General features: G+C 52.2%; 2 protein-coding genes across 3 annotated transcripts; both read right to left on the reverse strand.

Moving 5' to 3' along the window:
• Positions 1-1,645: 1,645 nt before the first annotated feature.
• On the reverse strand, positions 1,646-7,016 carry CCDC194 (coiled-coil domain containing 194). Of its 2 annotated transcripts, none has more exons than XM_043467261.1 (4): positions 6,632-7,016; positions 5,104-5,200; positions 4,584-4,716; positions 1,646-4,022 (listed from the first exon to the last, which is right to left on the reverse strand). In XM_043467261.1, the coding sequence occupies exons 1-4, from the start codon at positions 6,959-6,961 to the stop codon at positions 3,848-3,850; spliced, it is 735 nt and encodes a 244-aa protein (XP_043323196.1). In that variant the 5' UTR covers positions 6,962-7,016; the 3' UTR covers positions 1,646-3,847. The 2 variants fall into 2 exon arrangements, with proteins under 2 accessions (XP_043323196.1, XP_043323197.1); XM_043467262.1 differs by having other exon boundaries at positions 1,646-4,126; positions 6,632-7,012.
• A 3,695-nt stretch (positions 7,017-10,711) lies between these two features.
• Positions 10,712-13,847, reverse strand: BST2 (bone marrow stromal cell antigen 2). Its single transcript, XM_043467264.1, is given in 6 exon segments — positions 10,712-11,035; positions 11,421-11,539; positions 11,781-11,841; positions 12,095-12,149; positions 13,087-13,360; positions 13,772-13,847. Coding segments are annotated over 4 exon segments (480 nt in total). The 5' UTR covers positions 13,351-13,360; positions 13,772-13,847; the 3' UTR covers positions 10,712-11,035; positions 11,421-11,439.
• Positions 13,848-16,461: the final 2,614 nt, after the last annotated feature.

Genomic DNA, 16,461 nt, shown 5'->3' on the forward strand with positions numbered 1-16,461 from the left:
CGGGGGCACGGGCCCTGTGGACTGGGATATGAGTCCCCTGGGATATGAGGGATATGAGGTCTGGGAAGCAAGGCAGCTGGGGGGTTCTTAGTCCTGGCCTGGGATTGGGGTCTGTTCTCTCCCAGATGCCCCCAGTTCTCATCCACTCCCTGTCCTTTGGCCTCCCCAGGGCATCCACAGCTTCCAGCCTCCCACCTCCCTCTTTTTTCTCCCAACTCTGTCTGACACCAGATCTGACGGTTCCCTTTCTGCTCACACACATCCCGTGGCTCCCCGTTCCCCTGGCGCTGATTTTCAGCGATCTGGCACTTATGACCAAGGTGAGGTTAGCAGAATAAGTGAATAATAATGAAAATACTTCAGGCTCCGTATACAGCGCTGAGTCCAACCCTTTGTGTGGATCAGCCCTGGACCCCACAGCTGCGCAGTGAAGGGTCTTAAATCCCTGAGGCGGCAGACAAGGCGAGGCCAGTGTCAAGACCTAGCTGACTCCAGAAGGAGAAGCTGTTTCCTGTTCACTTCTGGAGTTACGCCAGAGTTGGAGGGGGTGCAGGGGGCGGAGGCGGAGGGTGGGGTGAGGGGGAGCGTGTCTCAGACCCATCCTTCCAGCCTCACAAGTTCTGGGCCCTCAGCCAGCAACAACTAGGTCTTCAGACTGGGGCGACTCCTGGCGGTCGGTAGCGGAACAAAGCTGTTAAGACTGTTTTCCTCAACCTCACCTCCTCCTTTGGCGCGAGGGATGGGGTCCAATTCTCCCTCTAGGTGGACCCTCTCCCAGTAAAGACCCTTAAAGCCACCTCCAAGGTGGGCGGGAGTGGGAGATTATGAGCAGAACTGCCTGAGGAGGGGATCAGAGTTTCAAGGGCTCCTTACACCAGCCTCTTAAGTACCATTTTTCAAGACGAATTTTAATTAAAGGCAACACATGCACGTGAATTTTAAAACGCAAACTCTACAAAAAGAAGGGGACGACAGAGGATGAGATGGTTGGATGGCATCACTGACTCAATGGACTTGAGTTTGAGCAAGCGCCGGGAGTCGGTGATGGACAGGGAAGCCTGGTGTGCTGCGGCCCATAGGGTCACAAAGAATCGGACACGACTGAGCTACTAAACTGGAATAATACAAAGGAACATGAGACTTCCTCCCCGCACTGATCCTTAGATCCCTGATTCCTTTTCCAGGGGCCACCGCTGTGATTAGGATTTCCTTCAGAGATATCTGGATAAAAGTTTCCCCCAGTCCCGATTTTTAAAAAGATGTACACAGACTATAACTCTTTTGCTTGTTACATGACTGGGTCTCAGCGAAGGTCAGTTTTGGCCTTTTTAACAGTTGTACAGTGGGAATTCCCTGGCGGTCCAGTGGGTAGAACTCTGTGCTTTCACGGCTGAGGGCGCCGGTTCAATTCTTGATGGGGGAACTAAGATCTGCAAGTAGAGCAACTTGGCCCAAAACAAAACAGCCCGCGCCCCCGCCCCCCACCGCCCCAGTCCCTACAAACCCGCCCAACAGCATTCCGTGGCGTGGATGTACGCATATTCATTTAAACAGACTCCAGTTGGTGGACACTGAGGGTGTTTCCAATTTTTTGCAATTACCAAGAATGTGGTAATAATATCTTCATTTCTCCTCTCCTCCACCCTTATCTTTAAAAAAGTAAACTGTTTATTTGGAATGTTTTAAATTTACAGAAAATTTGCAGAGATAATACAGAGTCTCTGAATAGCCCTCACACAGCTTCTTCCCTCATTAGCATCTTATATACCATAGTTCATTTGTCAACATTAAGAAATTAATCTTAGTATATTACAGTGAACTGAACTCTAGACTTTATTTCATTTCCTCACTAAGCGTTTTCTGTTCCAATATCCAAACGCAGGATTCTCCACTGCATTCAGTCCATTATTTTGTATGCGTTTAAATATAGTTGTTGGGAACTTCCTGGCAGTCCAGTGGTTTGGACTCCAAACTTTTACTTCTGAGGGCCTGGGTTCAATCCCTGGTCAGGGAAATAGGATTCTTCAGGCTGTGTGGCCAAAAAAAGTGAAAACTGAATAAAGTACTCTGCTGGGTTCTTAGTATCCAAGACTATAATTAAAAAGTGACTGTAGATTAAAATGTTCTTGATAAAAAATATGGCTGCAGGAAAACTGCTTGAAGAAGAATTGATGGGTCAAACACTTAATTTTGAGAGAGTCTAGAAAATGGCCCTCCCAAATAGTCGTACCAACAAGCAGTTTCACCAGTACTGTGTATAGTCACAGACTTTTAACTTGTTTTTGTTTCTGTCCTTGCCAAACCAGTGGGCAGAAAGTGGTACCATAGGGTTGTTTCAGTCGGCATTTCTTCTCTAGGAGTGAGCCTGGGCACCTTTATCTGCATGCTTCTATGAACTGGTTGCCCGTATTCTTTGCCTGTTTTCTATCGAGTTATTTTTAAAATTTATTTATTTGGCTGTGCCGGGCCTCAGTCGCAGCATGCAGGATCTTCATTGTGGCACAGGAGCTCTTAGCTGGTGTGTGTGGGATCTAGTTCCCCAGCCAGGGATCAAACCCAGGCTCCCCCCTTGGAAGCCCCAAGGCTTAGCCATTGGATCACCGGGGAAGTCCCTCTACTGAATTATTTTTTGAAAAATTAATTTAGGAGAGATTCTTACATAATAAAGAAAGTAGCTTATTCCTGGATATGAAACACTATGTGAAATGGATCTTTCTTGTCTTCCAAGGGATTTTCTACCTCGTTGTTTTGGATATAGGAAAGCTTCCGTTAATTCTCTTGGGTTTTCTATATATAGTCATACCACCAGAAGATAATATTAAGTTGAATTGTTTTTGAGGCATTCCTGCCAAAAATGTTAACCTCAAATTAATCATGAGGAAGCCACAAAAACCCAAACTCAGACACCACAGAATGACTGGCCTGGGGCTTTAAAAAAAATGCCAACGTCATTGGCAAAGACAGATTGAGAAATGTTCCAGATTAATACATGTGTAAGCCAGGGTAATCTTTTGTTATAGAGGACATTATCAAAATAGTTGGCAAAATCTGATTACAGTCTGGAGATCAGATCCTAAGTGTCCACTGACAGATGAATAGATAAAGAAAATTTAATATATGTATACATATATATATATATATACACACACACAATGTATGTATACACACAATGGAATACTGCTTATAATAGGCTCATAAAAAAATCTTGCCATTTGCAACAACATGGATGGATCTAGAGCGTGTTAACTGAAGTAAGTCAGAGAAAGACAAATACTGTATAATCTCACATGAAATTTTTGCTATTTTGATGACCTTTTCAGAATGGTTTTCATTTGATCCATTAGCATGGCAATTTTTTTTTTTTTTTTAGCATGGAGAATTTTATTAACAGACTTCCCAATACTGAACCATCTTTGCATCTCAGGCCTATGTCCCTTTGTCATGTATTACTTGGTTCTCCTAAAATTTCATTTGGGAGCTTTGTACCCTCAAAGGGAGAGAGATCTGGAGTTTTCCTATTGTGCCATTTTTGTCAGGTTCTGGTGTCAAGGATATGCTGGCCCTCACCATTCCAATCCTTCATTTTACAGATAAGGTAAACTGAGGACGAGACAGGAGAAGCGAGCCCTTCAGGTCACTCCCAGATCAGGGCTGGACCCTAAGTCCTCATGTCCGAGAGATGAGGGCAACACTGGCCTTGTCCTTAGAGGGGACTTATGTCCCGGCTCTGCACGATCTCCCTTTGTGACCCAGTGGACCTCAGTATTCCCGTCTGTAGATAGGTACTAGATGGTCAGAAAGACAGGGTCGTGTCTTCTTTCAGCACAGTTTCAGGGTTGCCGCTGGGTCAAAAGCTGAGCGTGGACGGGTGTCGACTGAGCATCTCATCCAGCTTGGGCACCTCTCTGATTGTCCCTGCAGGGCTCCCAGGGTCTGTCCTCCTGGTCTCGAGCCCCCGTCCAGCTGGGGGCCGACTCACCCTCGTGCGCGCCGCGTAGGTCGCCTGCAGCCCCCGGAAGTTCCTGGGCGAGAGCGCGAGCGGGGGCTGGGCCGGGGTCGGGACCCAGAGCGGGTCCGGGGCTGGGAAACTCTGCGCTGGGGGCCCGTCTGGGCTTCCAGGGCTTTACTGCCGGGAGTGGGGAGAGGGGCCGTCAGCACCAGAACCCCCATCCCCAGAGACCCTCCGGCATTCATCTACTCTTCCAGGTATCCCACTCCCCAAAGATTCCAGGCTTCAGGAACCCCCATCCCTTCTCCCCTGGTCTTTTCCAGGACCGCTCCTCCGGGACTCCCAGTCTTTTCCCCGGAAGCTCCGCCTCCAGGCCCCCGATCCCTCCCTTGATACTTTTCATTGCAACGTTCACCTCCACTCCCGGCTCCCCTCGGAGCCCCCATATGCGCCCGGCCCCAGGGACCCATGCCTCAAAAATGCCAGCCCCAACGTGGGCATTCCCGCCCCCGTAGAGCCGGCCGCTGGGTTCTCACGATGAGACCTCACTTGGATCCTCTCCCAAGGCCCCGCCCACATGACCAGCCCCGCCCCGCCCCGAGCCCTGGACCCTTCCCGCCCACCCTTCACTCACACGTGCTCGCGCAGCGCCGCCTCCCGGGCTGCGCAGGCTTCGCCCTCCGCCTCGGCCGTACGTGCGCGCCGCTGCGCCTCGTCCAGTTGCTGCGCAGATTTAGCGGCCGCCGCCTCCCAGCGCGCCAGGGCTTCTGCGGACGCAAGGCGCGAGATCAGGCTGGAGCCTGGGCTCCTCTCCGCATACACCAACTCCGAGTTTATAGTCTGCACACTGTTTATGTGGTTTGTTGTATTGGAATTAAATTTGTGTGCTGTTTGCATGACCTTTACGTGTTATTTGCATAGCTTTTCAGAGGTTTACATGGCTTCGGGGAGTCTCTACACGGCGTGTGCGTATTTTGTTGCGTTTGCATTGTTCTGTGACATTTGCCTGAACTTTGCATATTATGTGCATTTCTTTCACGAGTTTTCACGTTGCTTTGCTTTATGTTTACACCTGCCTGTGTCATTTGCCTAGCTAGGAACCGTCTAGGCTCCTCCCACCTCTAGCATGCCCACCCCTTTGCACCCCAACACACCTGTGAGCGCCCCGTTCTCAGCCCCCATCTGGGTCCCCTGCGCCTTGGCCTCTTCCATCTCAGTCTTCAGAGTCATCAGTTGGGTCTGAAGCCGACTCTGCGGAGTGGAGTAGAAATGAGGGGGGACGGGAGAGAAAGTGAATGGGCCGGACCCTTTCTAGGGGAGACGTCATTTGGGGTCCTGTAGTTGTAAAACACGGAAGTGGCCTCTAAAATCTGGGGTGAAAGGTGCCTGCCTGCAAGGAGATCGTTGCCCAGGTCCACTGACCCCTGGGGCGTCCCAGGTGGCTCAGTGATAAAAGAATCTGCCTGCAGTGTAGGAGACTCAGAACATGCAAGTTCGATCCCTGGGTGGGGAAGATCCCCAGGAGGAGGAAATGGCAAGCCACTCCAGTATTCCTGCCTGAAAAATCCATAAAGAGAGGAGCCTGGTGGGCTACAGTCCATGGGGTCGCAGAGTCAGACACGACTGAGGGACTGCACACGGACTCCTGCTCCAGGCCAACGATATAGAAAGGTTTAGTTCTGCTCACCGGCTCCGGTTCCAGTCCTAGCTAGATCTAGATTCCTGGGACTGGGGTTTCAGACCAGCACAAGCCAATATGGTGGTTGATGATTGAGTTTCTAGGGTATTGGTCACCTCTGTAGGACATTCTGCCAAGCAATTGACTTGGTCTCTGAGAATCTTTCATGGGGGCTGGGGGAGAACCATAATTTGAATCCAGGGCAGGCTGCTCTTAACTTCAGCTGCCCCAGGCCCTTCCCTTAGGCAGGCTGGAAAGGCATAGGGATGAATTTTCAAAAGGAATGAATTTTCCAGAATTCGTATGCTGCCCAACCTCTGCTGGGCCCAGTACACAGGGGTACACAGTAGTTAGTAAATGTGAGTGGTTGGGACTTTGAGGATGGTTCTTCTGCGAGGCCCAGGGTTAAGAAAGAGTTAAGAAAGGGTTAAGAAAGAGTTCGAAGAGGGGTGGCAAGAGGAGAAGGGAGGACCTGGCTGGTACCTCCTCCAAGAGGCCAACTTTAGCTTCCTAATTACAGGTGACACGAATGTCCCTCTCTCAAAATAGGGACACTGGACACTGGCTGGGGGGTGGCTGTTGAGTGGGTACTTAGGGGGAGGGTTAGCACAGGGCCCTCCCAGGGGTGCTCAGGGGTCTGGGACAGCCTCCACCAGTGATGGGGCAAATAGCAGAGGATAGTGGAGCCTTTTTAAAATTCTTTTAAAGTTCTTTGTGTCATATATTTTTTTTAAAACTGGACTACAATTGCCTTACAACCGTGGTTAGTTTCTGCTCTACAACAAAGTGAATGAGCTGTGTTAGTGGAACCTTCTCGGTCAGAAGGTAGACACGAGGGTGAACTGGCCGTGTAGGAGTTGGAAGGAATGGTGCTGTTCTCATTTTCCTCCCTCAGCTGAGGAAGCGGGGAAACCAAGGCACCGAGGGGGATCCCTGGGTGCGTGTGTGCGCACCCTCTCCCCCTCGTTTTCGGGGTTCCCCAGCCCTCCAGCCTGCCCACCTACCTGGCGGCCCTCACAGGCCCTTAGGGCCTCCTCCAGCTCCCGGCGGACACGCTCGGCCTGCTTCAGCCGCTTCGTCAGGGCCTCCTCGAGCCGGGCAGCCTCTGCCAGTCGGCGCCGAAGTTCCTCCACTTCGGGTTCGGGGTCTCCAGGCGGCGCCGTGGTGTTGGCGGCCGGCTCTGGGCAGCGGGGCCTCCGCGAGGCCGAGGAGGCCAGATTCCAGGCCAGAAGGGCTGCTCCGGCAGCAACCGCTGCCAGGAATACTGCGGCCCCGCACAGGGCGAACACCCGCCAGGCGCGCCCCGGCTCGGGCTCCGGCCCGGGCTCGGCCATGCCGCTGTCCACAGCTCTGGCCCCAGACGGCCACGAGCATTTAATTGGCACCTTGGGGAGCCAGGGACACCCACGGTTCCGCCCCTCCCGGCGGTGGTTTCGAGTTTATTGGGAGGGGCTGGGCCCACGCCAAGGGCCAGCCCAAGCTACCGGAGCCCAGGACAGGGCTGGGGATCCCGGGTTCCAGTATTGTTTCTGCATCCCATGTGACCCTCTAAGCCTCAGTTTCCTCCTCTGTAAACTGAGGATGACGTAGCTCCTGCTGTAGGGCTCTGTAGGAATCACCTGAGCATATCTGCGCAAAGCTCCCCTTTGCACCAGGGGCCCTTGGCAAGGGTCTGGGGGTATACTGCCCCCCATTCTGTTCATGGAGAGACCAAGCCTAGAAGACGGGAGGCTACTCGAAACAACTGAGGTTGGCCTGGCTCGGGCGGCCGCACTTTTTTTGTGCGGGCCAGAGCGCAGACCCAAGGGTAGATGCGTCCCATCTCCCTGCCCGTTCTCCACTAAGCCACCAGGGGGCGACCTTACAACGTGAATCAGACCCAGGCGCGCCTACACCGTTCCCCTGACTTTCCGGAGTAAAATCCTCCTCCTCCCTCTCTACCCTCTTCCATTTCCATTTCCCCTTCCTCCACCCTACTCCCCGCTTTTTCTCCTCCTCCTCTATCCTTCCCCACTTCCCATCCTCCCCGCTCTCCTTTCTCCTGCCCCTGCGAGCCCCGCAGCAGCTCTTCAATGTCATTTCCAGCCCCCTCCAGCCCCGCATAGTGCTCTTCAGGCCAGCGCGTTCCTATCCCAGGGTTGCCCGAGGGACCTTTCCTCCCTCTTTGCCCAACTAACTTCCTTACCAGTGACTTCTCTGTCCGCCAGTGTATCTCTTCCTCTCCGTTCCCCACTAATTCTGACCCCTTTAGATCTCTCAGCTCTGTTGTCATTTTATGTGTATTTGATTCCAGACTGCCTCTCCCATCAGACTGGGGAGTGTGTGTGTGTGTGTGTGTGTGTTGTGTCTGACTCTGCGACCCCCATGGACTGTAGCCCACCAGGCTCCTCTGTCCCTGGGATCCTCCAGGCAAGAATACTGGAGTGGGTTGCCATGCGCTCCTCCAGGAAATCTTCCCAACCCAGGGATCGAACCCGCATCTCATGTATGGCAGGTGGATTCTTTACCGCTGAGCCACTGGGGCATCAGACTGGGTGAGCCCGGAGAAAGTATTCTTCACCTGCCTTGTTCCCACTGCCACCGCGTGGGCCTGGCACACAGTAGCGGTGCAGTAAATGTGAGCTGAATGAACACTATGAACAAGAATCTGTTCCTTCCTGACAGGCCACCCCCTACCCACGCCCACCCCCCCCCAGGACGAAAACAGGCCAGGGACACAGAGCAGCTACATGTCACTCCCAGATTCCTGCTGGGGCTGGAACCCCTCCCCGTCCCCCAGGCCCTGCAGCACCCCTCAGGCCTGGTTTCCAACTCCTGGCTGGGTCCCAGTCAGCCAGGGAAGAGGGACATTTTCAGGAAGGAGAGAAGTTTATACCCCGGCCATTGGGTGGGAGTTTGGGGGAAGAATTGAGCAGGTCAAACCCATGATATCAGGCAAATCTGCCTCCTCCATCTGTGAAGCGGTACTTGTAGGGGAGGGGGAGGGGGAGTGCTGTTTCGGGACTTTCCAGTAGCCTAAGCTGAGAGTGGGGGTGACGGATGTAGGGTGGAAGGACTGAAGTCATGTGAAAAGGGCTTCCTGGCAATCAAGAGAACCTGCTAGAAGCAGAGGGCCCTGATGCTGGGAAAGATTGAGGGCAAGAGGAGAAGGGGGTGACAGAGGATGAGATGGTTGGATGGCATCACCAATTCAATGGACCTGAGTTTGAGCAAGCTCCAGGAGATGGTGAAGGACCGGGAAGTCTGGCGTGCTGCAGTCGATGGGATTGCAAAGAGTCTGACACGACGAACGACTGAAGAACAACCATTGCCTGAGCGGCTGAGAAACCCTGAGCAAGTCCAGTTACTTCTCTGGATGTCAGTTTCCTCATCTGTTAGATGTAAAATGCCTCAGTCATTGGAAAGGGACTCCACAGGAGCTTCTGCTGAGCCCTCCTGTGAGCTGGGGGCCCAGAAGTGATGGAGACCTGAGCCTCACCTTCTAGAGCTGAGATTCTCACTGGAATTGAGTCTGCGCCCCCCAGGGGAAATCTGGTAATGTCTAGAGGCATTCTGTTGTTGTCACAAGCTGGCGGTAAGGTGCTACGGGCATCTGGTAGCAAAGGATGGTACTCAGCATCCCACAGTGCACAGGGCAGCCCCACCACAGAGAATGGTCCAGTCCGGATGGTAAGAGTTCAGAGGCCGAGAAACCCTCCTCTAGAACTTCAGGGTGAGGAGCAGGAGCTCTGAGCAGAGGGCAGAGACGGGCCGAGGCTATGAGGCAGGAAGGAACTTGACGAATCAATATATAGAGAAAAGGTCAGGGTGGGTGGAACAGAGGAAGTTAGGGGGTGGGGGGTGTTGTCAGGGGGGCCTGTGGCAGGGATGGGGTTTGGGGACACCTGGGAAGACAGTAGGAGCCATGGAAGGGGAGTCTAAGACCATCTGGGTTGGGGCTAGAGGGCAGTGCAGAATCCTGGGCAAACACAAGGGGCCTGCCCCTAGTGCTACACACAAAAAGTTGCCTGGACAATAGTTGGCATTCCAGGAGAACTTGGAGGAAGGAAGATAACAGGGGAGGAAGGAAATAGGGGCCATGGGAGGGTCAAGGAAGTGGGTTAAAGGGTCTATCAGACAGAGGCCTTCAACTTTGAGCCCCTCCCAAGTTTTTTTTCTTCTTCTTCTTTCTTTCTCTTTTGGTAGCGCCATGTGGTTTGCAGGATCTCAGTTCTCCAATCAGGGATTGAATCTGGGCCGTGGCAGTGAAATCCTGGAATCCTAACTACTAAGCTACCAGGGAACTCCCCATACCTAACCTTCAATTTTGAGAAGCAGAGAGGCTCTCTGGGGGAGGGGTTCCCAGAGCTGGGTACTGCAGGATGAATAAGAGTTTGGGGCCGGAGGTGGCAGGGCAATGTGACAGAGATCTGTCCTGCGTCTGCACCTCTAGGTTTAACTCTCAGCCCTGCACTTTCTGCTGGAAGGGATTGGGAATCAGGACAAAGTGTTCCTCATCACAGCCACAGTTTCCTCATGGAACCACTGTCATCAGAAGATCCAGCCAGCAGATGAGAGCAGAAAACTGCAGGCAGGGAGTACTGATGAGGATGTAGGCCCTCGATAGCTCAGTTGGTAAAGAATTCGCCTGCAATGCAGGAGACCCTGGTTCGATTCCTGGGTCGGGAAGTCCCCCTGGAGAGGGGGATAGGTTACCCACTCCAGTATTCTTGGGCTTCCCTTGTGACTCAGGTGGTAAAGAATCTGCCCGCAATGCGGGAGATCTAGTTTGGAACCTTGGGTTTGGAAGATCTTCTGGAGAAGGGAAACACTACCCACTCCAGTATTCTGGCCTGGAGAATTCCATGGACTATCGGGGTCACGACATGAGTGACAAAGAGTCGGACATGACTGAGCGACTTTCTCTCTCACTTTCAGAGGAGAAGAGGGCTGGGGGAGGGGCGGTGGGGTGGTGCCTGCCTGAACCCCAGAAATCCCAAGGAACATTCTAGAGCACGGGGGCTGAGTTTGGATGCCAATGGGTGTCCACAGGGCAGGCCCCAGGTGCTTGGAGGTGACACAATAACACTCCAAAGACTTGAGAGTACAATTTCCGCCCCCAAAGGGGTGTTTACTTTTTCTAGCCAAATGACGCCAGAAGAAAGTGACTTTCTAGAAACCGTGTCGGCAAGAAGCGGGTGCCCCACTCTTCACCCCTGAGCCCTCCCCAAGTCTAGGGCAGACTTGGGCCAACCCCCCTACTTCTCCACGCAGGACATCCCTCCAGAGCTGGTCCGTCTTGGACCCCTTAGGTTACCCCATCCCCCCACCCCCCACAACCGTCTTGCCCTGTGGTCCCCTTAGAGCTGGCCGAGTCAGGAAGCCTCACAGGGAAGCAGACAGGGAGCCAGACCAGTCCAGGCTGTGGCCTAAAAAACAAAATAGGGACTCAGGTACTTCCCTGGCTGGTAAAGCCTTTGCACTTCCAATGCAGGGGTTGCGCGTTCGATCCCTGGTCTGGGAATTAAGATCCCACATGTCATGCAGCGCGACCAAAAAGCAAAAATTAAAATAAATAATTTTTAAATAGAAAACGAAAAACAAAATACGGGCTCAGAGACGGGCAGAACACAGGCCCCGCCCCCAGCCCCGCCCCCACAGGACCTCCCTACTCACTGGGTGCTCCCTCCCTTTCCAAGGTCCTTCTCCGTGTCCAGCCCTCCCCCCAAGGACAGGCCACCTCCCCAGACCCTGACCCAGCCCAACTCCCGGCCCCTCCGAGCTTTCTTCTCCCGCGAGCTGCCCCCTCCTTACCAGCCGGCTTCCTGGAATCTCATGGCAGCGGAGCGTTGAGGACCAGGACCGCGACCACAACGAATAGGAAGCTCGAGCAGCTGGACGCGTTGTTTTGGGGGGAGGTCTCACTCTGTCTTCTGGAGTAGAGATCGGGGCCACTCAGGCAGCTGCCGGGCCTCTCGGGCCGCTCTAGGCTTCTCCCCTAAGAATCTGCACTCCTCCCCGCCAAATCGCTGGGCAGGAGAGCGAGCAGCGGCCCACCCCCGGCTGTGTCACAGATGGGACGAGGCTGGGACTTAAACTTGGTCGCCTGAGCATCGAGGTTTTTTCCCGAGGGAGTCGGGTGAAAGGGGCGTGCCCCGGGGGATCCTCTCAGACCTTAGTCGCTCCACCTCGGCCAACGCATCCTTCAGCTTTTGGTTCAATATCTTCAACTCTCCTGGTTGGGGGGTGGGGTACAGAATCAGGGGCAGGTCGACACGGTGACCACACCCACTCACCTGACCCCCGCCCAGGACGGGACTCTTCAGGCCCTCATCGAGCCTCTGCTGGGAAACCTGGAGCACCCCCCTCTCCCCAGCTCCACCCCTCCCTGTCTCCCAACCCAGCCCTGGGACCCTCCCTCCCTACTTCTTTTCAATCCCTGACCCCCACCGCCCCCCACCGCGGAACCCGGGCTGTGTTTTTCTCACCCTGAAACTCCGCCGCCTGGGCCTGCTCCTTCTTCAGAGAGTCCCTCAGGGTCACCTGGGTCAGAGGGGAGGGTCAGAACCTGGACTCCTGTGCCTGGGTGCTGGACCCCTCCCTGAGCCCTGGGATCAGAGGCACTCAGATGCACATCCCCTTCATTTCCCTTCCAACCCTTCCCCTGCCCCTCAGTCTTCTACCTTGAAGAATGGGCACAACCTCCCACCCTCTTTGGGCCACCCATGAGTGTGATCCTCAAAGTGGGAGTTTTGAGGACCCCCTCCAAGAGAATTTGGAGGTTTCCTATGCCCTAGAAGAAGTTTCCAGATCCACTGGGGGTATTGCCCAAAATTTGTTTTTTTAATATTTATTTGAAAAAGAAAAAAAGTTTTATTTGGTTGGGCTGGGTATTAGTTGCAACATACTGGATCTTTAATTGCTGTAAGTGATCTAGTTCCATGACCAGGGGTCAAACCCATGTCCCCTGCATTGGGAGCACAAAGTCTTAGTCACTGGATCACCAAGGAAGTCACTAAAGAACATTAAGAGGTCCTCCTAAAACCAGAAAATGGGGTGGGGTGCGGGTAGGGGAAGATTTCAGAGCCCAACTTAGATGTCCCCGAGCGTTTCAAGGTCCTCCATGTTAGAACAGAAGTGAAAATTTCAAAGGCTCTCAGGATGCAGTGGAAGGAGCTGGGGAGGTCCTCTTCCCAGCCCCTAGAGGGGATTTCTGCTCCCCAAGATTGGCCCAAGTGGAGTTTCTAGGTTCCCCCATTCAAGCGCTAGTGTTTAGAGATCCTTCATACCCTACAGGGATACTGACACCTGTAATGGGAGTTTTAAAGCTCCCCACACCAGCACCCCAGGGACAGTTAGAGGTCCTCAAAGCCTGGTGGAGACATCCAGGGGGCAGTCTCAAGGTCCCTCTGGATCTCCACAAAGACCCTGGGAGAGCCTCCCAAGTACCCAAGCCTGTCTAGGGGTTGCAGTGTCTTACCACAGTCTGGTTGCAGGTGGCAGCTTCGGCTTCCTTCTCGTGTAAGACTTCCTGAGCCTGGTGTAGCTGGCGCTGCAGGTGTTGGTTGCCCTCCTGACACTCCGTCTGTACTCGGAGGCCATCCAGGCAGGCCTAGCTGTTGGCCCTGACAGCGAAGTAGATCAGGGCCGCAAGCAGCCCCGCCGCCACCAGGAGCAGCAGGAGCCCCAGCCACAGCGGCAGCTTGCGGCGGGTCAGGATGAATTCCTCCAAGTTTTCCACCATGGGTACTGGGCTGTAGTGATTAAAAAGTGGGTGCCATAAGGGAACTGCCCTTAGGGAAGTTCCAACACGAGTTATAGGAGGTCGCAGGAACCCCTATGGGCTAGGACTGCCCCCTGATTAGCATAATAGCGGTGCTGACCAATGAGAAGCTCCAGGAGCATCCTCTGACTTGGAGACACTTGAATGGAGCCTGTGTAGGCAGAGGGCAGCCAGGCTTTCGGTTTAGGTTTCGGGTTTGGTTTCCTTTTTCATTTTCCTGCAAAACACTGTGGGTTTCTTTTGCCAAATTTTGGCCTTGGACTTTCTGGGTTGGATGCTGGCCAGGAAGATCCTGTGAGAGGGGAGTGGGGCTCCGTGGGACACCCCATGTCAAGTCCTGGCCCTTCTCCTACATGTATCTGAGGGAGACAATTGCACTTACTGAGCACCCGGTGCACGCCAGCTCTGTGTTCGTCTGTACCACAAACGGAAGAGGCAGAGGGAGTTTTCTGGGCCGCAAGTCCCCAGCTGGAGATTGGCCTGATTACCCACTTCCTGTTGCAGGAAGTGACTTCTGGAAGGCAGCTATGCAATTGTCCAGTGGCTTCTTTAACGACAGCCCACCACTACCCAGATTCTGGGGACTCTGACATTTGCAGGGTTTGCGGTCCGCTGGATCAGATGGCATGTGGGCCAAAGCCAGGGACCCCGGTCCTCAGGATGACACCCCTCTGCCTAGTTACACTGCTCAAGGCGAAGACCCACTCCAACAACTCCAGAGATGAGTCTACACGTGGACATCACCAGACAGTCTATCTGACATCAGACTATGCTCTTTGCCCCCAAAGATGGAGAAGGGCTATACAGTCAGCAAAAATAAGACCTGGAGCTGACTGTGGCTCAGATCATGACTCCTGATTGAAAAATTCAGGCTTGAATTAAAGCAAGTAGTGGAAAACCACTAGGCCCTTCAGGTATGACCTAAATCCAATCCCTTACAGTGGAGGTGACGAATAGATTCAAAGGATTAGATCTGGTAGACAGAGTGCCTAAAGAACTATGGTCGGAGGTTTATAATAATGCAGAGGAGTCAGTGACCAAAACCTTTCCGGAGCCAAAAAAGTGCCCGAAGCAAAGTGGCTGTCGGTGCTTAGTGACTTGGTCATGTCTGACTCTTTGTGACCTCATGGACTCTAGCCTGCCAGGCTCCTCTGTGCATGGGGATTCTCCAGGCAGGAATACTGGAGTGGGTGGCCATGCCCTCCTTCAGGGGCTCTTTACAACCCAGGGATCGAACCCAGGTCCCCTGCATGGCAGACAGATTTTACTGTCTGACACCAGGGTTGTCTGAGGAGGCCTGACAAATAGGTGGGGAAAGAAGGAAAGTGAAAGGCAAGGGAGGAGGGAAAGATAAACCCAACTGAATTCAGAGTTTCAGAGAAAACCAAGGAGACATGAGAAGGCCTTTTTTCAGGGAACAATGCAAAGAAATAGAGAAAGACAGTCAAATGGGAAAGACTAGAGAATTCTTCTAAAAATTGGAGATATCATGGGAACATTGCATGAGCTAAAAGAAACGGAAATAATTAAGAAAAGGTGGCACGAATACACAGAAAAACTATATAAGAAAGATCTTGTGACCGAGATAACCATGATGCTGATGTCACTCACCTAAAGCCAAACATCCTGCAGTGTGAAGTTAAGTGGGCCTTAGGAAGCATTGCTATAAACAAAGCTAGTGGAGGTGATGGAGTTCCAGCTGAGCTTTTTTAAATCCTAAAAGATGATGCTGTTAAAATGCTGCCCTCCATACGTCAGCAGATTTGTAAAACTCAGATCTGGAAGAGGTCAATTTTCATTCCAATTTCAAAGAAAGGCAATGTCAAAGAATGTTCTAACTACCATAAAATTGTGCTCATTTCAGATGCTAGCAAGGTTTTGCTCAAAATCGTTCAGGCTAGGCTTTAGCAGTACATGAACCAAGAACGTCCATTGTATGTGGTGGGTTTCAAAAAGGCAGAGGAACCAGAGGTCAAATGGCCAACATTCTTGGATTGTGGAGAAAGCAAGGGAGTTCCAGAAAAAAATCTACTTTTACTTCATTGACTATGCTAAAGGCTTTGACTGTGTGGATCACAACAAAGTGTGGAAAATTCTGAAAGAGATGAGATTATGCGACCACCTTGCCTGTCTCCTGAGGAACCTGTATACGGGTCACAAAGCAAATGTAGAATTGGACCTGGAACCACCGACTGGCTCAAAACTGAGAAAGGAGTGAGGCATGGCTGTGTGTCCTCACCTGCCTATTTAACTTTATGCAGAGCACAACGTGTGAGATGCTGGCCTGGATGATGGCCAGCTGGATCAAGATTAGCAGGAGAAACAGCAACGACTTCACACATGCAGAGGACACCACTCTAATGCAGAAAGGGAAGAGGAACTAAAGAGCCTCTAGATGAAGATGAAAGAGGAGAATGAAAAAGCTGGCTTGAAACGCAAGATTCATAAAACTAAGATCAAGGCATCTGGTCCCATCACTTCACGGAAAATAAAATCAGAAAAAGCATGTGACAGATTTTCTTTTCTTGGTTTCCAAAGTCACTGGGGATGGTGACTACAGACATCAAATTAAAAGATGTTTGCTCCTTGGAAGAAAAGCTCTGACAAACCTAGGCAGGATATTAAAAAGCAGACACATCACATTTCCAACAGAATTCCATATGTTTACAACTATGGTCTTTTCAGTAGTCACGTGTGGATGGGAGAGTTGGACCATAAAGAAGGCTGAGCACTGAAGAATCGATGCTGTCGAATTGAGGTGCTGGAGAAGACCCTTGAGAGATGCTTGGAGAGCAAGGAGATCAAACCAGTCAATCCTAGAGGAAGCCAACCCTGAATATTCATTGGAAGGACTGATGCTGAAGCTCCAATACGTTGGCCACCTGATTGGAAGAGCCAACTCATTGGAAAGACCCTGAGGCTGAGAATGATTGAAGGCAAGAGGAGAAGGCGGATTAAATTAAAGCAAGTAGTGCTTTATGCACCATAAAGATTTCGATTGGAAAAAGAGGATGAGTTGGTTAGATGCATCACGGACTCAGTGGACATGAATTTGAGCAAACTCTGGGAGAT

This window comes from Cervus canadensis, chromosome 4 (assembly GCF_019320065.1).
Source record: "Cervus canadensis isolate Bull #8, Minnesota chromosome 4, ASM1932006v1, whole genome shotgun sequence".
Classification (NCBI taxonomy): domain Eukaryota; kingdom Metazoa; phylum Chordata; class Mammalia; order Artiodactyla; family Cervidae; genus Cervus; species Cervus canadensis.

Coding starts and splice junctions, on each gene's coding strand:
- CCDC194 (XM_043467261.1), bottom strand. CDS start 6,961: ATGGCCGAGCCCGGGCCGGAGCCCGAGCCGGGGCGCGCCTGGCGGGTG. Junction 5,201..6,631: donor GGGCCTGTGAGGGCCGCCAG/GTAGGTGGGCAG, acceptor TCCACTCCGCAG/AGTCGGCTTCAGACCCAACT. Junction 4,023..4,583: donor GCGGCGCTGCGCGAGCACGT/GTGAGTGAAGGG, acceptor GCTCTCGCCCAG/GAACTTCCGGGGGCTGCAGG.